The sequence below is a fragment of the Chrysochloris asiatica genome, unplaced genomic scaffold (genome assembly GCF_000296735.1).
Source record: "Chrysochloris asiatica unplaced genomic scaffold, ChrAsi1.0 scaffold00143, whole genome shotgun sequence".
In the NCBI taxonomy this organism is placed as follows: Eukaryota; Metazoa; Chordata; class Mammalia; order Afrosoricida; family Chrysochloridae; genus Chrysochloris; species Chrysochloris asiatica.
Genome location: NW_006408661.1, coordinates 6000410 through 6020212, shown reverse-complemented (window position 1 = coordinate 6020212; position 19803 = coordinate 6000410). Strand labels below are relative to the sequence as shown.

General features: G+C 37.8%; 1 protein-coding gene across 2 annotated transcripts in view; it reads right to left on the bottom strand.

The window, feature by feature from the left end:
* Positions 1–19803, bottom strand: part of PGGT1B (protein geranylgeranyltransferase type I, beta subunit) — a 98990-nt gene that overhangs the window by 41368 nt on the left and 37819 nt on the right. For both annotated transcript variants that reach the window (XM_006870534.1, XM_006870535.1), the window contains exons 3-5: positions 9207–9274; positions 3966–4117; positions 1682–1814 (exon numbers count right to left, since the gene is read on the bottom strand). In XM_006870534.1, the coding sequence (XP_006870596.1) occupies positions 1682–1814; positions 3966–4117; positions 9207–9274 (353 nt within the window). The remainder of the gene's footprint in view (positions 1–1681; positions 1815–3965; positions 4118–9206; positions 9275–19803) is intronic.

Genomic DNA, 19803 nt, shown 5'->3' with positions numbered 1-19803 from the left:
ATAAAGTTCATGAAAAAATTCCATTATCTTTTCATTACATTTTTCCAGTAACTTTTTAAAGTCCCCTTGTACATAAATACATATGCAAAATGTTATTATGGCATTATTTGTAATTATAAAATTAAATTAAAATACCCTATAGAATACCTGAAAAATAACTACGTTACATTCATGCAACGGAGTCCTATAATACTTTAAAAAAGACTGAGAAAAATGTCTAAAATGATACGGAGTGATTTTTAAGATATATTAAGTGGAAAATGCAAACTGTACCCCCCAAAATATGCATATTATCTTTTGAGTAAGAATACAGAAGAAATAAAAACATCGTGTGTCTCTAAATATAATGCACTGACCAATAAGAACAGAATATTATTCTATTAATAGTCTTGTTAAAATGTATACCAACAATTCTCACTATGTAACATAAATTTCTTTTCCTTTTAAAACTCCTGTAAAGGTCTACTCTTTCTGCTCCGACGGGGCTTATTAAAATGTGTGCTGTTGTTGTTGTTAGGTGTCATTGAGTTGTTATTTTAGCTATTCTATGCACAACAGACTGAAACACTGCCTGGTCCTGGGTCAACATCACAATTGTTCCCATGCTTGAGCCCACTGATGCTGCCACTTTGCCAATCCATCTTATTGGGGGGTGGGATGGGGTCTTCTTCTTTTTCTCTGACCCTCCACCTTCCCAAACATGATACCCTTCTCCAGCGACTGGTCCCTCTGACAATATGTCTGAAGTATGAGAGACGAAGTTTGGCCATCCTGGCCTCTCAGGAGCTCTCTGGCTGCACTGATCTTCAGTCTACTATTTCACATTTAGCATTCATACATTCAGTTTGAAATAACTACATTTCTCTAAGAACTTTCAGAGATTTTCATTTTGAAACATTGACTAGTAAAAGCTGAGTCAACAACACAAATTATTCTAATACATAAAGCTAAAAACTTTATACAAGTAGGCATCAGAAATTAATGGAAAAATGCAATGAAAAGATAATGGAATTTTCCACAAACGTTTTGAAATCCCCTTGTATATGTGAGCTACTAAACCTGTAGAGTTATTTTATATGATAGATTAAAGAGTAGAGCAAAAGTAATTCTGACTAGGTCTATGCTTTTGTTTTTACTGTTTTTTAAAAATAATACTTTCTACTGGATATTTTCTTTAAAATAAACCTAAGATTAAAAAATACATAAACATATGAAGAAACAGTGATCCAAAAGTCTATTGTTAGCCAGTGTAATCTTGTTAGTCAAAATAGCATAGGGAACTCACACCTAATATACGACCAGCCTTATTAAAGAGTCAATAATTTTCCCATCAGCTTGGCCAGCGGAGGCTCCCACAGGCTCCTGCTACGACAGGCTACCAATATATTTGCCTTTAAAATTTACTGGGGGTTTTTGCCTCTAAAGCTGAAAAATCTCTTCCTGATAAAAAAAAATACTGCTTCTTTACCATCAGATTACAGTCACATTTTAATGACCAAGGAGTGAATATGTCCTTTAAGATTATTTCTGTATGGTTGTTCTGATACTCAGAAAGCAATCTTATTGCCCTTATTTATAAATTCTTGGTACAACAGATAAACTATGTGTTATACTGCTGCCTCCATATACCAGCAGTAGTAATTGTCTAAAATATATAGTTAATTTATTCAATGTAACTTACCATACTTCTTCTAATATAGTCAATGGCTTTTTTCATATCCATGCCTGACCAGTTGTTGAGCATATAGCAAATACAGGAAGCACAGTACACAAATCGCATGTCATTTTCACTTCCTTCAGGTACAGCACAAAAACTGCAAATAATAAGTTTTTCTATTAGCACTACTGTAATTTTCTTACAGGGAGTAATGGGTGGTGCCGTTGTGTGGTGCTGTGAAGTGCCGTTGAGTAATTTCCGACCTATAGCAACCCTATATAGTGTTTCCGAGGAGCAGCTGGTGAGCTTGAACCACTAACGTTGCAGTTCAAACGGCTTTGCAGTCTGGCACATTAGCCCACAGCGCCACACCAGGTAGTGGAAGAAATATCTATTGAGTGTTTTTATACTCAGAAAAACTTACTAATTTAAAAACCATATTCTATTTGTATTATTCAAATAAGAAGACATAAAACTATTTCTAAACTATCACACTAAAGTTCTGATTTGGGGGTAGCTGTACATACTACATTAATCACTCTTTCCCAGACTTGACCATTCACAGTAAGCTTTATTTGCTCCCAGGTAGGGATAGATGTGGCAGACTAGCTTGAGAATTGATGGCATAAAAAGCACCAGGTACAATATGTAACCTACTGGGTGCTGCTGTTGTTCAGTGCTGGCGTGTGGACTCTGACTCATAGCGACCCTGTACAGGGTTTCCAAGGAGCAGCTGTTGAGTTTGAACTGACTTTGTGGTTCAAATTGACCTTGCAGTCCAGGACATTATTCCACAGTACCATACCAGGACTCTATAACAAGGTAGTATTAGACATTTCCAAGTCCAAGTTTTGCTGTACAAAATTTCTCCTAAATGCATGTATAGATAGCAATTAGTTGATCCATCCTACTATGTTTTAACTTAATTTTTACCTACAGACTCCTGATGTGGCACTGTAGAATAAACACACACAACAACTATTTCTAGAGAGGCAATAGTATGTCTTGTATTTATTCCTATATTTATAAACAAGGATAAGATAAGTGTAATCAAACTACACTAAAGTAAGGAAACAGTCACATGTACTGGCTGAGGCCAGTGTTTGATTTTACAGTATTTACAACTAATGTCAAGGAGATCTGGTAGAACCGTGGTTATGAATCAGGCTGCGAACCGCAAGGTCAGCAGTTAGAAACGACCAGCTGTTCTGTGGGAGAAAGATGAAGCTTTCTGCTCTCGTAAAGATTTACAGCCTTAGAAACCCTATTCAGGGTCGCTATGAGTCAGAACCAACTCAATGGCATACCACCAACATCACAACTACTGTAAATTTACCTTATGTGTCTATATTAATTTTTACCTCATTAAGCACTGTGGTTTCAAAAACACTATCAGGTAAATAGCAAAGATACTAGTAGATGGAGCACAAAGATGTGACAATACTTGTACAGCAGAATTTGTTGGTAAAGCTTTTTCCTTAGACAGTATCACTACTGCTCTAGTCCTTGTTATTGTTAAGTGCTGTCGAGTTGTTTCTGACTTGTAAGACCCTGCCCTATACAGGATTTCTGAGGATTGGCTCAATCTCTGACCTTATGGTCACCAGACCAGTACTTATTCTACAGTGTCTAACCTGAAAAATTTTTTGACATCTTACAACTCTAGGAAGACATGAGTTAGTACATGAGTAATTAAATGATAACGAACTCGCTGTCTTTTCTTTCTAGTCTTTGAAAATGTCACTGAAACTACCTACATAGAATATAATGCTTAGGAAGTAAAAGTTCAGATTAAATGCATGCCTACTTCAGCATAGTGGTTCCAAATCGGGCTGCGAACCTTAAGGTCAGCGGTTCGAAACTACCAGCCGCTCCGTGGGAGAAAGATGAGGCTTTCTACTCCCGTAAGGATTTACACCCTCGGAAACCCTGTACAGGGTCGCTATGGGTCGGAACCGACTCGACGGCACTTAACAACAACAACATAACAACTTCAAAATATGCATTTTTCACACAGAAGGTAAGTTAGGCAATAATACGGAAGGTTCTTAATAATTCATTTATAAACCTATCATCTCCGTTTTTTTTGTTTTTTTTTTTTAAAAGGAGTTCTGCCACTCTGATTACTTCTATTTTCATTCATATAAGAAACCGTAGATGTTTTTGATCAGACACTTTACTACATATAGTAAACTTTATGTAATTTTAGTAAGACTTTATGATCCTTTAAAGATCTAGTATAGTATTACATAATTTTTTTAGTTCCAAAAGTGTTATCATTAAAAACAATATAATGAATGACCCATACCTTCCATCTTCTAGCTGAAGAGCTCTTAAGCCTGCTAAACAAGCTTCTTTATTTACTCTGCTTAAGTCATCTCCAAGAATAACTAAGCATGACAGGCCAGTGTAGGTCATTGCTATGTGGCCACTATCATAAGGATGAGCTGTCCCAGGATTCTAAATGCAAAATTAATACAATGTTAATCAATCAATCAATAAGTATAATATGCCATTAAATAATTTGACATTGGGTTTATTTAAATAGTAAAATTAAATGTTGCTTTTACTGATTTGTAAAGATATCTGATTGAGAAAACCATACATTTATTTAAGTCTTAATATTATGTACAATCACATGCATTCCAGGTTAAACAACTTTAAAATTTATCTTAGAAATCTTACACTTTATGGAAGTATTTATGGTATTAAAATAAAACAAACTATTTGAACTTCATATATAACTAGCCCTATCTAGCACTTATAGTTGATGTTAGGAATGCATGTAGCCTTTCAAACAAGAAAGATTCATAGAATAAACAAAAAATATTTTATGCTATACAAACCCAAATTAAATATCACCACAGTAATCATCATACAAAAATATTAAGAAACAATACAGTGAGAAAACATACTTCTCTCATAGTTTGTCTCTAATCAACATAATAACTAGCAAAAAAACAAATACAAAGACCTCAAAAGACCAAAACTGACAAATTCTCTAGAAATAAAAATGATTTCTAAAATTTAGAGCTTAAATGGATATTGCTTGCAAACAGTGTTTTACAGAAGAAAAACTGTTAGATTAGCAATTGCCCAGGTAGAACAGGGAGGTCAGACTTCTTGTTGTTAAGTGCCATCAACTGCTTCTGACTCATATTGACCCTGTTTCCTAAGAGCTGCTGCTGGGATGGAAATTCCAACCTAGTGGTTAGAATCCAGTGTTTATTCTACAGTGCCACACCAGGACTCTGTTGTTAGGTGCCCTCAAATCAGTACTTACTCATAGTGACCTAATGCACAACAGAATGAAACAATCGCCAACTCCACAATCATTGCTACACTTGAGTCCACTGATGCTACTGCCACTGTGAAAATCCATTTCATTGGGAGTTTTCCTCAATTCTTCTGGTCTTCAGTCTTCAGTGTCTAATGCATCAAATCTGTTCTTTAGATGATCTCTAAATTCAGGTGGGATATGTTCAAGGTCATATTTTGGCTCTCATACACTTGCTATAATTTTCTTCAGCTTCAGCCAGAACTTGCATATGAGCAATTGATGGTCTTCTCCACAGACTGTCCCTGGCCTTGTTTTGACTGATGGTATAGAACTTTTCCACCATCTCTTCCCACAGATGTAATCAATTTAATTTCTGTGTATTCCATCTGGTGAACTCCATTTGTATAGTCATTTTTTATAAGGTATTTGGCAAGAAGTCACTGGTCTCGCAAAACTCTTATAACATGTGAACTCTAGCACTGTTTCTATCACCAAGGGCATATTTTCCAACTACTGATCCTTCCCTTTTGTTTCTAACTTTTGCATTCCAATCACCAGTAATTATCAATACATCTTGAAATTCCCTGTTTGATCAATTTCAGAATGAAGAAGTTGGTAAAATTCTTCAATTTCATCATCACTGGCTTTAGTGGCTGGTGCATAAATTTGAATAATAGTTTTATTAATTAGTCTTCCTTGTAGGCATATAGATATTATCCTCTTACAGACAGTACTTCAACATAGGTCTTGTAATGTTCTTTTTTTTTTTTTTTTTTGTAATGTTTTATTGTGAATTATATGATAATAAGTTTACATGGGAGAACTTTAGTTTTACATTCCATCGTATATCATCTCACTGCCATGGTTCCAATCCCCTCCATGCATCCTCAACCACCCAAAGGGTATATCCCAGAAACCCGATCCCTACACTTCCCCCTTCTCCCCCCAGTTTTCAGCCCACAGTCCCTTTCCCTCTCTGGGTCCAAATTGTAATGTTCTTTTTGATGATGAATTTTTCATTCCAGGCACAGTAAACCATGTGGTTGTCAGATCCAAAATGACCAATACCAGTACATTTCAGCACACTAATGCCTATAGAATATATTGGCATTTTTGCATTCCATTTCACTTTTTATAGCTTCCAATTTTCCTAGATTTATTATTCATACATTCCATGTTCTGATTATTAATGGATAATTACAACTGTTTCTCTTATTTTGAGTTATGCCCCACCAACAAATGAAGGTCCTGAAAGCTTTACTCCATTCATGTCATCTCAGTTATTTCCTTGAGGAGGTAGCTCTTCCCCAGTCATACTTGGAGTGCCTTCCAACCTGAGGGGCACATTTTCCCATACTATATTTGGCAAGATTCTGGTGCTATCTGACAGTGTTCCACTGCTATTATTCATTAAGTTTTCAGTGACTAAATATTCATAAGTAGTCAGTCCTTCTTCCTAATCTATCTTAGTCTGGAAACTCATCTGAAACCTGTCTACAATGGGTGATCCTGTAGTATTTAAAGTAACAGTGGCATACCTTCAAACATAACAGTAACACATGAGCTATCACTGTATGACAAACTGACAGATAAGTGGTGGACACCAGGACTCTAGGAAGTTCAAATGATCACAAGATGGGTCAGATAGTCCAACTGATTTGTTTCAACAAATGATACCTTCAAATAGGTATCAAAGATCTCTTTGAGTTTTATATATGACATCTTGTAGGGCAATCCTATAAAGACTGGGAGTTGACACGGACATAGATAAAATATTAATGAAAAACTTGTTTATAATGCTACGTAACTTCACATTTCACAATACACAAAGCATTGAGTTTATAGTTACTTTTAAACAGTCAGATGATTTTGTTAATTGGTTATTTTACAAAGCTGATTTCAGCGGAAAAATGCCAAATTTCATGTAATTTATTTCTCAGTTTAAGAAAAGTTTTCAAAAAAAACTTTTTTGCATGATCCCATAAAAAAAAAAAAAAAAGTTTTACTTTTGACAGAGTAAGACCATATTATAAATTGATGTCTTACAAAGTTTCCCTCTGTTTATCAATAACTTTTAAATACTATAATAACTGCTCACTATACTTCAAGACAGGTCTTGATATGTTTTGTTGTTGTTGTTGAATGAGATGCCATTTCTCTTCAATTCATCATTCCTGGCACAGTAAACCAGGTGATTGTCACATTCAAAATGGCTAATACCAGTCCATTCCAGCTCATTAATGCATAGGCTATTGATGTTTATGTGTTGCATTTTATTTTTGACAATTTTCCAATTTCCTAGATTCACATTTAGTATATTCCATGTTCTGATTATTAATACATGCTTACAACTGTTTCTATTCATTTTGAGTTGTGCCCATCAGCAGAGGAAGGTCCCGAAGGCTTTAATCCATTTCCGTCCTCACAGTCAACTCCACTTTGAAGAAGCACCTCTACCATTGTATTTTGAGTGCCTTCCAACCAAGGGGCTCATCTTCTGGTGCTCTGTCTGTCAATATTCTGGTGTTCTTCATCATGTTTCAGTATTCAATACACTGGTGCCGACAGCATCCCACTACTGTTTATACAGTTTTCAGCCCATCTCTCCTTCTTCCTAGTCTGTCTTCGTCTGGAAGCCCAGCTGAAACGTGTCCACCATGGGTAACCTTGCTTGTAATTAAAATACCCATGGCATAGTTTCCAGAATTACAGCAGCACATATGCCACTACAGTATGACAAACTGACAGACGAGTGGTGGAACAAGTACAGGTACACATCGGTATGTTGGTTAGTACTGAACCAATGTCATGACTTACAGATATCCTGCATGTTAAATATGTAACGACCAACTTTTTGCGGACATACCTCCACCCTCTTTACTAATTCTTTACACCTGCCTCCCACAGCACTCTCTACACTTTGCTGGGTTAGATAATCCATTGCAACGGTCACATAGAATTTACAGACCAAACTTATAGTAAAGTGGTTTATTAAGAAAGTAACAGGGTACACAACATGGGGAGGAAGATCATCAGGCTACAACTCAAGAACAGGATGAGGAAGCATGTAGGCAAAGCCTCCCTTCAGGAGAGCTCTTTTACTTCATTACGTACGTCATGCAGGCCTCCTTTCAGTCCCTAGGATAGGCTCCTCTTGGCCCTCTGAGCACAGGTTCTTCTTGGTCCCCTCGCAAAAGGTTTATCCTGGTCCTGTCACCAGACTCTGCAAAAGGGCTATTTCTGAGCCTGTCACTACTGGCTTTGCCATAGGGCTGCTTCTGGGCCTTTAGTTGTCTTCACTGTTACAGTCCTTGTCCTGTGTTACAGCTCTTTTAGGAGGTTCTTTGCCTCTTCTCTCTCAATGCTTCTTCTGTCTTCTTCCTTAGTTGGGTGTATACTTTTATATGTTGTTGTTGTTAAGTGCCATCTATGTAGCTGTTGTTATGTGCCATCGAGTCCGTACAGACTCATAGGGACCCTGTATAGGGTTTCCAAGGAGCAGCTGCAGTCTAGTGCATTAACTCACAGTGCCAAAACAGGACTCCATATAACTCCTTGTTTATTTCAAGTCATGGGTCCTCCCAGAAGGGACCACAAACTGACCAATTCCTTCTTAGCAGGTCACAGACACTTCATTTGTATACTGACCAACCCCTACTACCTAAAACAAAAACCAAATTCACTCCATTGAATTAATTCCCACTCAAAGTGACCCTACAAGACAGAGGAGAACTGTTCCTTAGTATTTCTAAGTCTGTAAATCTTTACAGTAAACCACCGACCTTTAGGTTAGCAGCCTAACACTTACTTCATTGTGCCAGCAAGGTGCATACCAATCACAGGACAGGTTACAGCCCAGGGCCAGACAAAAAGTACCATACCATATTTACCCAGGAAATGTTAACAAACCCTCTGGAATAGGAAACTAGGGCAAAAGCAACTCCTCAAGGTTTAGTAGAACAATTGCTCAAGGTATGTCTCCAAAGAACCAGAGCAAAAGACTACATAAAGAAATTCACTCCACCACAGTTACATTTTCTCTGTAACGATCATGGGAAATATCTGTTGTGTATATGTATTGTGCATTCTTACAGGAAGTAAGATACGTATAGCTTTCCCTAAAGGGGCTTCAGTTCATAATATGCATTAGACAGTATTTAGCTGTACAAAAACGTGAAAGCCTGCTTTTTTCTATAAAATTTGTTCGTTTTCATTCTCTAAAATCTTCCCATCTCCCTTCTCCTTTCTCCTGACACAAAAAGAACTAACCTTTGATGGATTGAATGGAATACCCAAGTATGAAGAACCTCGGAAACCACAGCGATTTAAATTTGATCCTAGAAAATGAAAACATGTGGTTATATAAAGTATACCTGACTTTCTACAAATGCTAAGCAGTTTAATTTTTAATTTTCAGAAAGAGTATTTTAATAACTAAACCTTTGTCACAGTTTCAATTTTCATGCTTGCTAGTATTAATGCTTAATATGTACCAGATCTGTTCTAAAGAGCTTTATAAGAATATCTTTATTTAATTCCTGCACCAATCACAAAAAAACTAATTTCCTACCAGGGACCTTTTATTTGTAGCCACTTCATAGCACATATAATGTTTCATACTTTATTATGTGATCATTTTTCAATGTGTGCAATATAATGAATCTCTCATTTTAAAAAACACAACGCCTAGAGGTTAATTATATGCCTAAAGTAACAGTCAATGACAAAACAGGGTGTAGAATCCTAACTAACTTGCAACCCAGTTACTTTCTATTTTAAGTCATTATAAGCAACAGGTACAAACTGTTCCATGCCACAAGGAAAAAGAGATATGTACTTTGTATTTTAGTATAAGACTTCCATTTTGAATCTAATAACTCACTTTGCTTTAAAGTGTATTATATATATAAAAAAGGGGGCTGTCAATTCCTCCTCACAGCCACCCCATATGTCAGATTGGAACTGTGCTCCACAGTGTTCAATGGCTGAAATACCTAAAGCACTATAAATTAGTACTTAATATCTATTAACTTTAAGGATGTTTACTCACAAATATTTTTTCTACACAAAAATTTCATTTTTAAAGATGTAAGTGGGATGTAAATTGAAAACACAAGAAAAAAATCCAATCTATATTAAGAAGAGAATTAGCTATTATTGTTGTTTTTAAGTGCTGTCAAGTTAGTTCTGGCTCATAGTGACCCTGTATAGCGTTTCCATGGAGCGGCTGGTGGGTTTGAATTGCTGACCTTGCAATTAGGGTCCAGTGCAAAGCCTACAGAGCCACACCAGGGCTCCAGCTATTAGATGCACAAAATGATGAAGTTTAATATATAATTTTATAACAGTAGCAATACTACCCATCCCCACCTCCCCCACAAAATAAGGTTGCACTTACTGAAAGTACTTGTTAAGTGCTTGTAAGTTGGATCTGATTCAAAACAACTCTGTGTAGGTTTCTCAAAAGCAGCTAGTGGGTTTGAACAGATTACCTTGCAGTCAGCAGCCCAGTGATTATCCAACAGTATCATGCCAGTACTGCTGAAACTACTTGTTGCTAGTATTAAATGCTATCGAGTCAGTTCGGATTCATAGCAAATCTGTATAGGGTTTTCAAGAAGCGGCTGGAACTGACCTTGCAGTTCAGTAATTAGCCAACAGAATAAAAGCAGAAACTACTTAGGTACATTAACTAAATACCTCATGGAGTCCTGGCATAGTGCTGCAAGATAAGCACTGGACTGCTAGTCACAAGGTCAGTGGTTCAAATCAACCAGTCCCTCCTTGAAAACCCTATACAGGGTTGCAATGAGTTGGAATTAAGAGCACCTAACAATACCCAATATAGGGACACAATGAGTTGGAATTGACTTGATGGCATTTAACAGTAACAGAAGCTACCTATGAGATGAGATTTATCAGTTCAAAGGTTTGGGTCAATGCCAGGAGCCAGCCCCAGCAAACTTATTCCAGGGTTTTTCCGAAAGCGGATGCGGCGTCGGCTGAATACACCAAGTCATGGGCCATGATAAATTTAAAATCTTCTCATTACATGCTTTATTATTATTATTATTTCTATGGCTACTCTAATAATCTACTTCTCTCATTCTTTACTGTCCTGCTCATTCTTTACTCCCCTGCTCTCCTGCTCATTTCTTCTGCGTCCTTTCTCCACTCCCCTGGCTCCTGCTTCCCTTCTCTCCTCTCCTGCTCCCCTCCTGCTTCCATTCTCTCCATTACTCCCTCTATTCTTGTCTCGTCTCCTCTCCATCTCATATTCCTTCTTCTCCCCCTATTTCTTTCTGCTTCTTCTTACCTCTCTCACTCTTGCCTAATTCTTCTCATACTCCTTCTTGCCTCTATTCTTCTCACTACTACTACTATTACTACTACTTCTTTGTTCTGTCTTACAACCCCCTTATATACCATTACAGAAAACATTGCTTTCATAGTAATCAATGACATCAAGGTACAATCTATCTTGAGGCACATTCCTTATGGTTTACAATTCTTAAATTTACAACAGGGATGAGAAGTTACAGCAAAAACATTATCTCAAGGTATAGGAGACATTCAGGTGCATTGAAACCTTTTAGTTAAACATTTGTTCATACATAAATCTATTATTTTCTCTGAGAAGCAAGTTAACCTTCACATATTTCTTAACTTTTGTCTGTTAACTCTTGTTAATTTTAGTTGTTAGGTGCAATTAACTCTCCATTAACTTCTTCCATACACTATCTGTTTATAGCCTACAAAAACATCACTTATCAGGGAAACTGAGGTTATGAAAAACAACTTCTCTAATTTACTGATCATTAATTTAAGAAGGTCTAAGTCAGACTTTTTATTTAGTATCTGTATATACCCATAGCCTTTATCTAATTGTTTTTTTTAGGAATTCCTGTAACCACAGCCCTTATTTATGGTCTATTCGCGTTTAGGATTCTTTACTACCTTAAACTAAGGCTACAAGGAAGAATGTTTGCAATCACTAAACCTAAGCTGGCAGTAATTTAATTGACAAGTCCTGTCTCCCAGCAGTCTTAAGAATATTGTTAATATAAGTATTAAAACTACGTAAGTTACAAGTAGAATAAAATGTAGCTAATGTGTTGCTTCTAACTTTTAATAAAAATATACTAAAGTGTAGGAGAGTCAAAAATCTAAAGTAAAAAATATACTAATAAAATCATGAATAACTCAGAGAATGATTTAACAAGAGAAAATTTCAACTAGGGGTCTATGCATAAAAAATAATAAAACAACTCTTTGTGGCTCTGCCATCCAAAGAGAGAAAGAAAGAAAGAAAAAGAAAAGAAAGTATTTCATTGTTGCTTAGCAAAGACAATGAATTCTTCATGTACAGGTTTCCCCATGTGTCATTTATTTAATTCCTCGATTAATATGTCTCAATTTATCTATTTTAATTCCTTAATTAATTATGGCTCTGGCCAGGTCAAGGATTTGAGGGCCAGTCCGGTGAATTAACCTAATGCTTTTCTGTTTCTGTTATATCTCCTAATTGAGTGAGTTGCACCTGGGGCCTTAAAGCCCAAGCAAGACACTTGGTCTCTTATTCACGTGGAGCAGTAGAGGAAAAGGAGACCTAAGAATTAGAGAGGAAATAATTGCCTCCATAACCTATTACTTCCTTTTGTATGAGACCAGAAGAAATGCTTGGAGCCCAACTACCATTAATGAGTGTTCTTATCAATGATGTAAGAGATAGATCCTCATTAAAAGGAGGGGAAAAATGTGGAACAGAACTTCAAATGCTTATGGAACCAGACTTACTGGATTCACTGAAGTTATGTAACACCCAAATCTACTGTCCTGAAATAATATTTTAACCTTGAACTGGAATTATTCTACGAAGTCATCTTTAATCAAAAGTGCTGTTCAATTAATAAAGACTTGGATGGTGTGCTTTTAGAGAATTATTTACATGAGATGTCACTGACAACAGTAACTAAATATGAAAACTTTTAGGAATATAGAGAGCCAAAGTTAGTGGCAGCGAAATGATATGCATATAGGCAGTGAGAATGTGAAGAATGTAACCAATGGCATTGATTTATACTGTAAAACTGCTGAATAAGTATGTTGTTGTGTATATTTTCTCTCTCACACACACATACACACACATGCAAAAGGCTACCATGGGCAGCTTTCTAATCTTGCCAAGCAATCACTCTTGCTAGCTGTTATTAGTAGCCACTGAGCTGACTCTGGCACAGGTGACCCTGTTTGTGTGGAGAATGGCACCATAAGGTTTTCAAGGCTGTGGCCTCTCAGAAGCAGACTACCAGGCCATTCTTCAGAAGCACATCTGGGTGGGTTCAAACTGCTAATGGTTTGACTATTAGGCGCTTAACCGTTTGTATCACTGACTTGCTAGCTGTTGTTGTCGCTCAGTGCTATCAAGTCAGTTCCAACTCACAACAACCCTGTACAGCGTTTCCGAGGCGTGTCTGCTGAGTTTGAACCAGAAACCTTGTGGTTCAAACTGACCTTGAAGTCCAGTGCTTACCCTAAAGTGCTATATCAAGACTCCAACTTGTTGGTAGCCCTTCATAAAAATTTGAAGAAATGTTCGCAATCAATAGCCATTGTTGTTGTTGTTATGTGCCATCAAGTCAGTTCCAACTCATAGCAACCCTGTACAGGTTTCTAAGCAGCAGCTGGTGGGTTTGAACTGCTGACTGACCTTGTGGGTCACATTCCAGTGTTGATCCTACAGCACCATACCAGGGTCCACATTAGCCATTTTGTTGTTGTTAGGCGCCATCAATTTGGTACCGACTCATAGCGACCCTATGCACAACAGAACAAAACACTGTCCGGTCCTCGGCCAACCTCACAATTGTTGCCACGCTTGAGGCCACTGATGCTGCCAATTTGCCAATCCATCTTGCTGAGGGTCTTCCTCTTTTTCTCTGATCCTCCACCTTACCAAAAATGATATCCTTCTCCAATGACTGGTCCCTCCTGACAATATTTCCAAAGTATGAGAGACGAAATTTGGCCATCTTGGCCTCCAAGGAGCACTCTGGCTGCACTTCTTCCAACACAGACCTGTTGGTTCTTTTGGCAGCCCATGGCTCTTTCAATATTCTTCTCCAACACCATAACTCAAAAGCATCAATTCTTCTACAGTCTTCCTTATTCACTGTCCAGCTTTTGCATGCATATGAGGTTACTGAAAATACCATGGCTTGGGTAAGGCGCACCTTTGTCTTCAAGCTGACATCTTTGCTCTTCAACACTTTAAAAAAGGTCTTGTGCAGCAGATTTGCCTAATGCAATACGTCGTCTGATTTCTTGACTGCTGCTTCCATGAGTGTTGATAGTTGATCCAAGAAGAATGAAGTCCTTGACAACTTCAATCTTTCCTCTGTTGATAGGAATGTTGTTTATTGGTCCAGTGGTGAGGATTTTTGTTTTCTTGACATTGAGATGTAGTCCATACTGAAGGCTGTGCTCTTTGATCTTCATCAGTAAATGTTTTAAGTCCTCTTCACTTTCAGCAAGCAAGGTTGTATCATCTGCATATTGCAGGTTGTTAATGAGTCTTCCTCTAATCCTGACGACAGGTTTTTTTCATTAATCCAGCTTCTCGGATTATTTGCTCAGCAAACAGGTTGAATAAGTATGGTAAAAGAATACAACCTTGTTGCACACCTTTCTTAATTTTAAACCATTCAGCGTTCCCATGTTCTGTTCGAACAAATGCCTATTGGTCCACGTACAGATTCCCTATGAGCACAATTAAGTGTTCCAGAATATTCATACTTCGCAATGTTGTCCATAGCCTGTCATGATCAAGACAATTGAAAGCCTTTGGGTAGTCAATAAAGCACAGGCAAACATCTTTCTGATATTCTCTGCTTTCAGCCAAGATCCATCGGACATCAGCAATGATAACCCTCATTCCATGGCCTCTTCTGAATCCAGCTTGAATCTCTGGAAGTTCTCTGTCAATGTATGCTTGCAGCAGTTTCTTTACTACCTTTAGTAAAACTTTACTTGCATGGGATATCAAGGATTTGTCTGATGATTTCTGCATTCCATTGGGTCACCTCTCTTTGGAATGGGCACAAATACGGATCTCTTCCAATCACTTAGCCACATTAGCCATTAAAGAGATGCATATAAAAACAACAATGAGATACCATCTTACCCCAGCATTAATAACATAGTTCAAAAAAACAACTAATGATGGAGAGGTGTGGAGAGACTGGAACCCTCAGACACTGCTGGTGGGACTATAAACGGTGGAACCACTTTGTAAAATGTTATGGTGCTTCCTGGAAAAGTTGGAAATAGACCTATCACATGACCTAGCAATCCTTCTACTAGGTATAATCCTAGAGAAATAAAAGCTTTGACACAAATAGATACATATACATCCATGTTCATAGCAGCACTGTTCACAAAAGCAAAAATATCGGGACAACCTAATTTTGTTTAGCCATCAGTAGAGGAATGGATAAACACATAGTGGAATATTATGCAACGCTAAAGAATAACAATGAATTTGCAGAACACCTCATAAAACTTGGATGAACCTGGAAGACATTATGCTGAGTGAAATTTAGTCCATCACAAAAGGGCAATTATTGTCATGAGACTGGTGGTGGTGGTTATGTGCTATGAAGTCAGTATGAAACTACTATTGTAAAAAGTCAAGAAAAAGTTTTTGCACTAAAATAAACATTCTTTGATGGTTATCAGGGGTGGGAGAGGAAAAGGAGGGTACATTACTGACTAAAGGGTTGTTGTCATTGTTAGTTGCCATCAAGTCAGTGCCGAATCATAGCGACCTTATGCACAGCAGAACAAAACACTGTCCGATCCTGGGCCAACCTCACTATTGTTGCTATGCTTGAGTCCACTGATGCTGCCACTTGGCCAATCCATCTTGCTGGGGGTCTTCCTCTTTTTCTCTGACCCTCCACCTTACCAAGCATGATACCCTTCTACAGCAATTGCTCCCTCCTGACAATATGTCCCAAGTATGAGAGACGAAATTTGGCCATCTTGGCCTCCAAGGAGCACTCTGGCTGCACTTCTTCCAACATAGCTCTGTTGGTTCTATGGGCAAGCACATACTTTCAATATTCTCCTCTGACACCATAACTCAAAAGTGAGCATCAATTCTTCTACGGCCTTTCTTAGAGACATGTAAACTTGAGCGAAGGGGAGAGCAATAAGGTAGGCAGAAAAACAAGTGAAGACAGGCACTGTATGTACTTCAAGGCAGATCTTAAAATGTTCTTTGTGACAATGAATGTGATGACATTCCTCTTGAATATCATTCCCAGCATATAAACACACACACAATACCTTGCCCCCCCAAAAATCCTGGTAACTTACATGAAATACATCATTTAATAATGTGAGGAAAAGAAGATCCCATTTCTATTTCAAAGGAAAGAAAGCTTCTATTTTATCTTTTCAGGTGTATGTTTATACTACTACTAACATTTTCTTGTTCTTTTTTTTTTTCAAGTATGTGTTAAGTGTTCACTTTGAACAGGGTAAAGCTTTTAACACCAACACAGAGCAGTGTGGATGTGCTATTCACAAGATACCAGATATTTATATAAAAAGAAAACAAGCAACCTACAGTGCACTGAAGGTTGGAAATGGCACACTGGTCTAAAGTCATTTTATGACCATGTCTGCTTTTAATCCTGTCTGTATTTGTCTGGACTGTGTGTTTGCTTCATTTGGGAGAAGGTCAAGCACCCAAGACATCTCCAGCACTGGGCCTTTTCTGGGGTCTCTACACGTGGTTCTCTGGATAACATGTGGTTATCCTTCTGTCATCTTGAGTTGTCCTATGGTGGAGTATCGGGACCAACCTGGAAGTGCAGGAACCTGGGAGTACCCAGTGTGATAGACACCGGGGAGGGCAGGGTCATGAGTAAGTGCTCCTTGCCAGTCATCAATGACATTGGTCTAGACACTGGACAGTGGTCCAGGGAGTAAGACAACTTTATTTGGTTAGAAAATTCTTTAGGTGCTACACAGAGGGTGACATGTAGTAAAGACCCACTAAACATGTTTCTGAATGAAATATCATTTCCTCAGAGGTGCATAAATAAATGAATGAACGGCATTTCTATTTGCTTATCTAAGTGGGGCAGGTCCCTGGTGGCAAGTGGTTCAGTGTTTCGCTACTAACAGAAAGATTGGTGGTCTGAACCCACCAGTTACTCCACAGTAGAAAGATGAGGCAGTCTGTTTCTGAGACTAGAGAGCTGTGGAAATCCTGTAGGCAGTTCTACGCTTGCTATTAATTAGAGTTGATGACTGTGGTGGGATAGCTGTTGGATTTTTGAAGTTTTTATCTTGGTTAAGTAACTATTCTGAAAATCAGAAAAAACAGTGATGCTTAAAAACACCGTATAAGGTCAGAACATTGTAGTTCAAAGCACAGACACGCAGAATCAAACTCAAGCTCTTTTCTTACTATCCATGTGCTCCGTGGGCAGAGTTAATCTCTAAGCTTCTATTTTAAAACTAGAAACAGTATATATTTATCTTGCAGGGTTGTTGTAATGGTTAAAGGATGATTTTAAAGTCCGTAGCACAGTGACCAAGATTTCATAAATAGCAACCAATTAAAATCATTTTGATTTTATCTGGCAAGTAAAACAGGAGGAAATTATTAGCCTCTGCTGCAATTTGCAAAAAGTTTCTTTAAAGTAAAAGTGCCTTAGATTGCCCCTTTTTAGAAAGGAGAGCATACACTGTCATACTGAAAAAAGCATTTATGATCCTAGACATCAAGAGTCACAGTGTATGGAAAGGTCAATGTAATATCTGTCTTCTTTTGAAATACCTATGGACTATGAAACTTACAGTATTTCAGTAAAACAAAACAAAACAAAGTAATATGTCTTAATATATTCTATAGAAAGGTGATTAACAGTAAATACCATAAGAAAGAAACAAAAGATTAGCTAGCTGAGTTGTCTAAATTCTAATTTTTTCACTATACTAATTGTCAACATTGCAAACACTTTTATAAAAGATTCAAAGGCACGCCTTTTTTGGTTCCTGTCAAAACTATTCTGTCACTGCTGTTTCCTTTATAATTCTGGTAAGCTTATTCATGAAAAACATATAAATACAAACATGTAATTCATTCCATATTTACAGCTGTTGTTGTTAAGTTCTATCCAGGCAGTTCCGACCTAAAGACCCTGTAGAGGATTTCCAAAGAGCGATTGGTGAGCTTGAATCACTAACCTTGTAGTTTAAACTGACTTTGCAGTCTAGTGTATTAACCTACAGTGCGACACCAGGAATCCTATTTACAGCTGAATGTATACTTGTAGTAAGTTTTAAAACTTCATAGATTAATAAAATAGCTCCATCTAGTGTTCCCATTGGGTGGTACCAAATCAAACGAGAAAGGGTTTCATAAGAATCAACTGTGAAGCTAAAAAAACATACACAAATACCTCCTGCGTTCCACACCAGGTCTGCATTTAAGCTGAGGGTGGGGTCTTGACAGCAATATTTTAAAGACAAAAATAAAATAATCTCTGTCTGATAAACAGCTGAGAAACTTTGATTAGTGATACATTTTTTACTTTTGTACTCTGGTAGCGTAGTGGTTACGCGTTGGGCTACCAACCTCAAGGTCAGCAGTTCGAAACTACCAGCAATTCCACAGGAGAAAGATGAGGCATTCTGCTCCGGGAAAGATTTATAGCCTCAGAAACCCTGTGCAGGGTCACTATGAGTCAGAACCAACTCCATACCTCATATCAAATCAACAACAACAATCAAACTAGTTTAATTTGTTATAGTGAAGTAGTTTACATAGCAACATATCACAAAATTCCAGAATACTTCAGAAAAATGAAAACTGGGCGGGTAGAAAGAAAAGGTGAAGCAGCAAATATGGGAACCTGTATGTCATTATAATAGGTATAGGGGTATTTGTGTGTATGTATTGTTGTTGTCAGGTGCCATCCAGTGGGTTCTGACTCACAATGACTCTATGTTCAACCAAACAAAGCATTCTGGTCCTGCGCCATCCTCACAAGTGTTATGTTTGCACCCATTGTTGCAGCCACTGTGCCAATCAATCTTGTTGAGGATTTTCCTCTATTTTTGCTTACCCTCTACTTTACCAAGCATGATGTCCTATAGGACTGGTCTTTCCAAGAGATAAACTCCTGTTATCCTTGCTTCAAAAGTGCATTCTAACTGTACTTCTGCCAAGACATATTTGTATGCATAGGGATATATGAGGGTAAGACAAAAAGTACTGCTACAAAGTCACAGAAAACTTTATTAATTACCAAAATAAATAAAAATGTGAAGCCACTGTTTTTCAACGTAATCTCCATCTGGTAGGGGTGTTAGTGTGTTGTTGAGTCAGTTTCCACTCACAGTGACCCTGTATAGGGTTTCTGAGGCTATAAATCTTTTTGGGAGCAGAGAGCCTCATCTTTCTGTTCTGGAGCGGCTGGTAGAGATTCAAACTTCTGACCTTGCAGCTAGCAGCCCAACCTGTAACCCACTACTACAACACTTGTTGTTGTTGTCAGGTGCCATCGAGTCGGAACCGACTCATAGCAACCCCATACACAGCAGAACAAAACAATGTCCAATCCTGGGCCAACCTCACTACCGCTGTCACAATTGACATCATCAGTGATGCCTTCTGGCTGATCCATCTCCTTGGGGGGTCTTCCTGTTTTTCTCTGACCCTCCATCTTACCCAGCATGACATCCTTCTCCAATGACTGTTCTCTCCTGACAATATGTCCAAAGTATGAGAGACGAAGCTCAGCCATCCTGGCCTCCAAGGAGCACTCTGGCTGCACTTCTTCCAAAA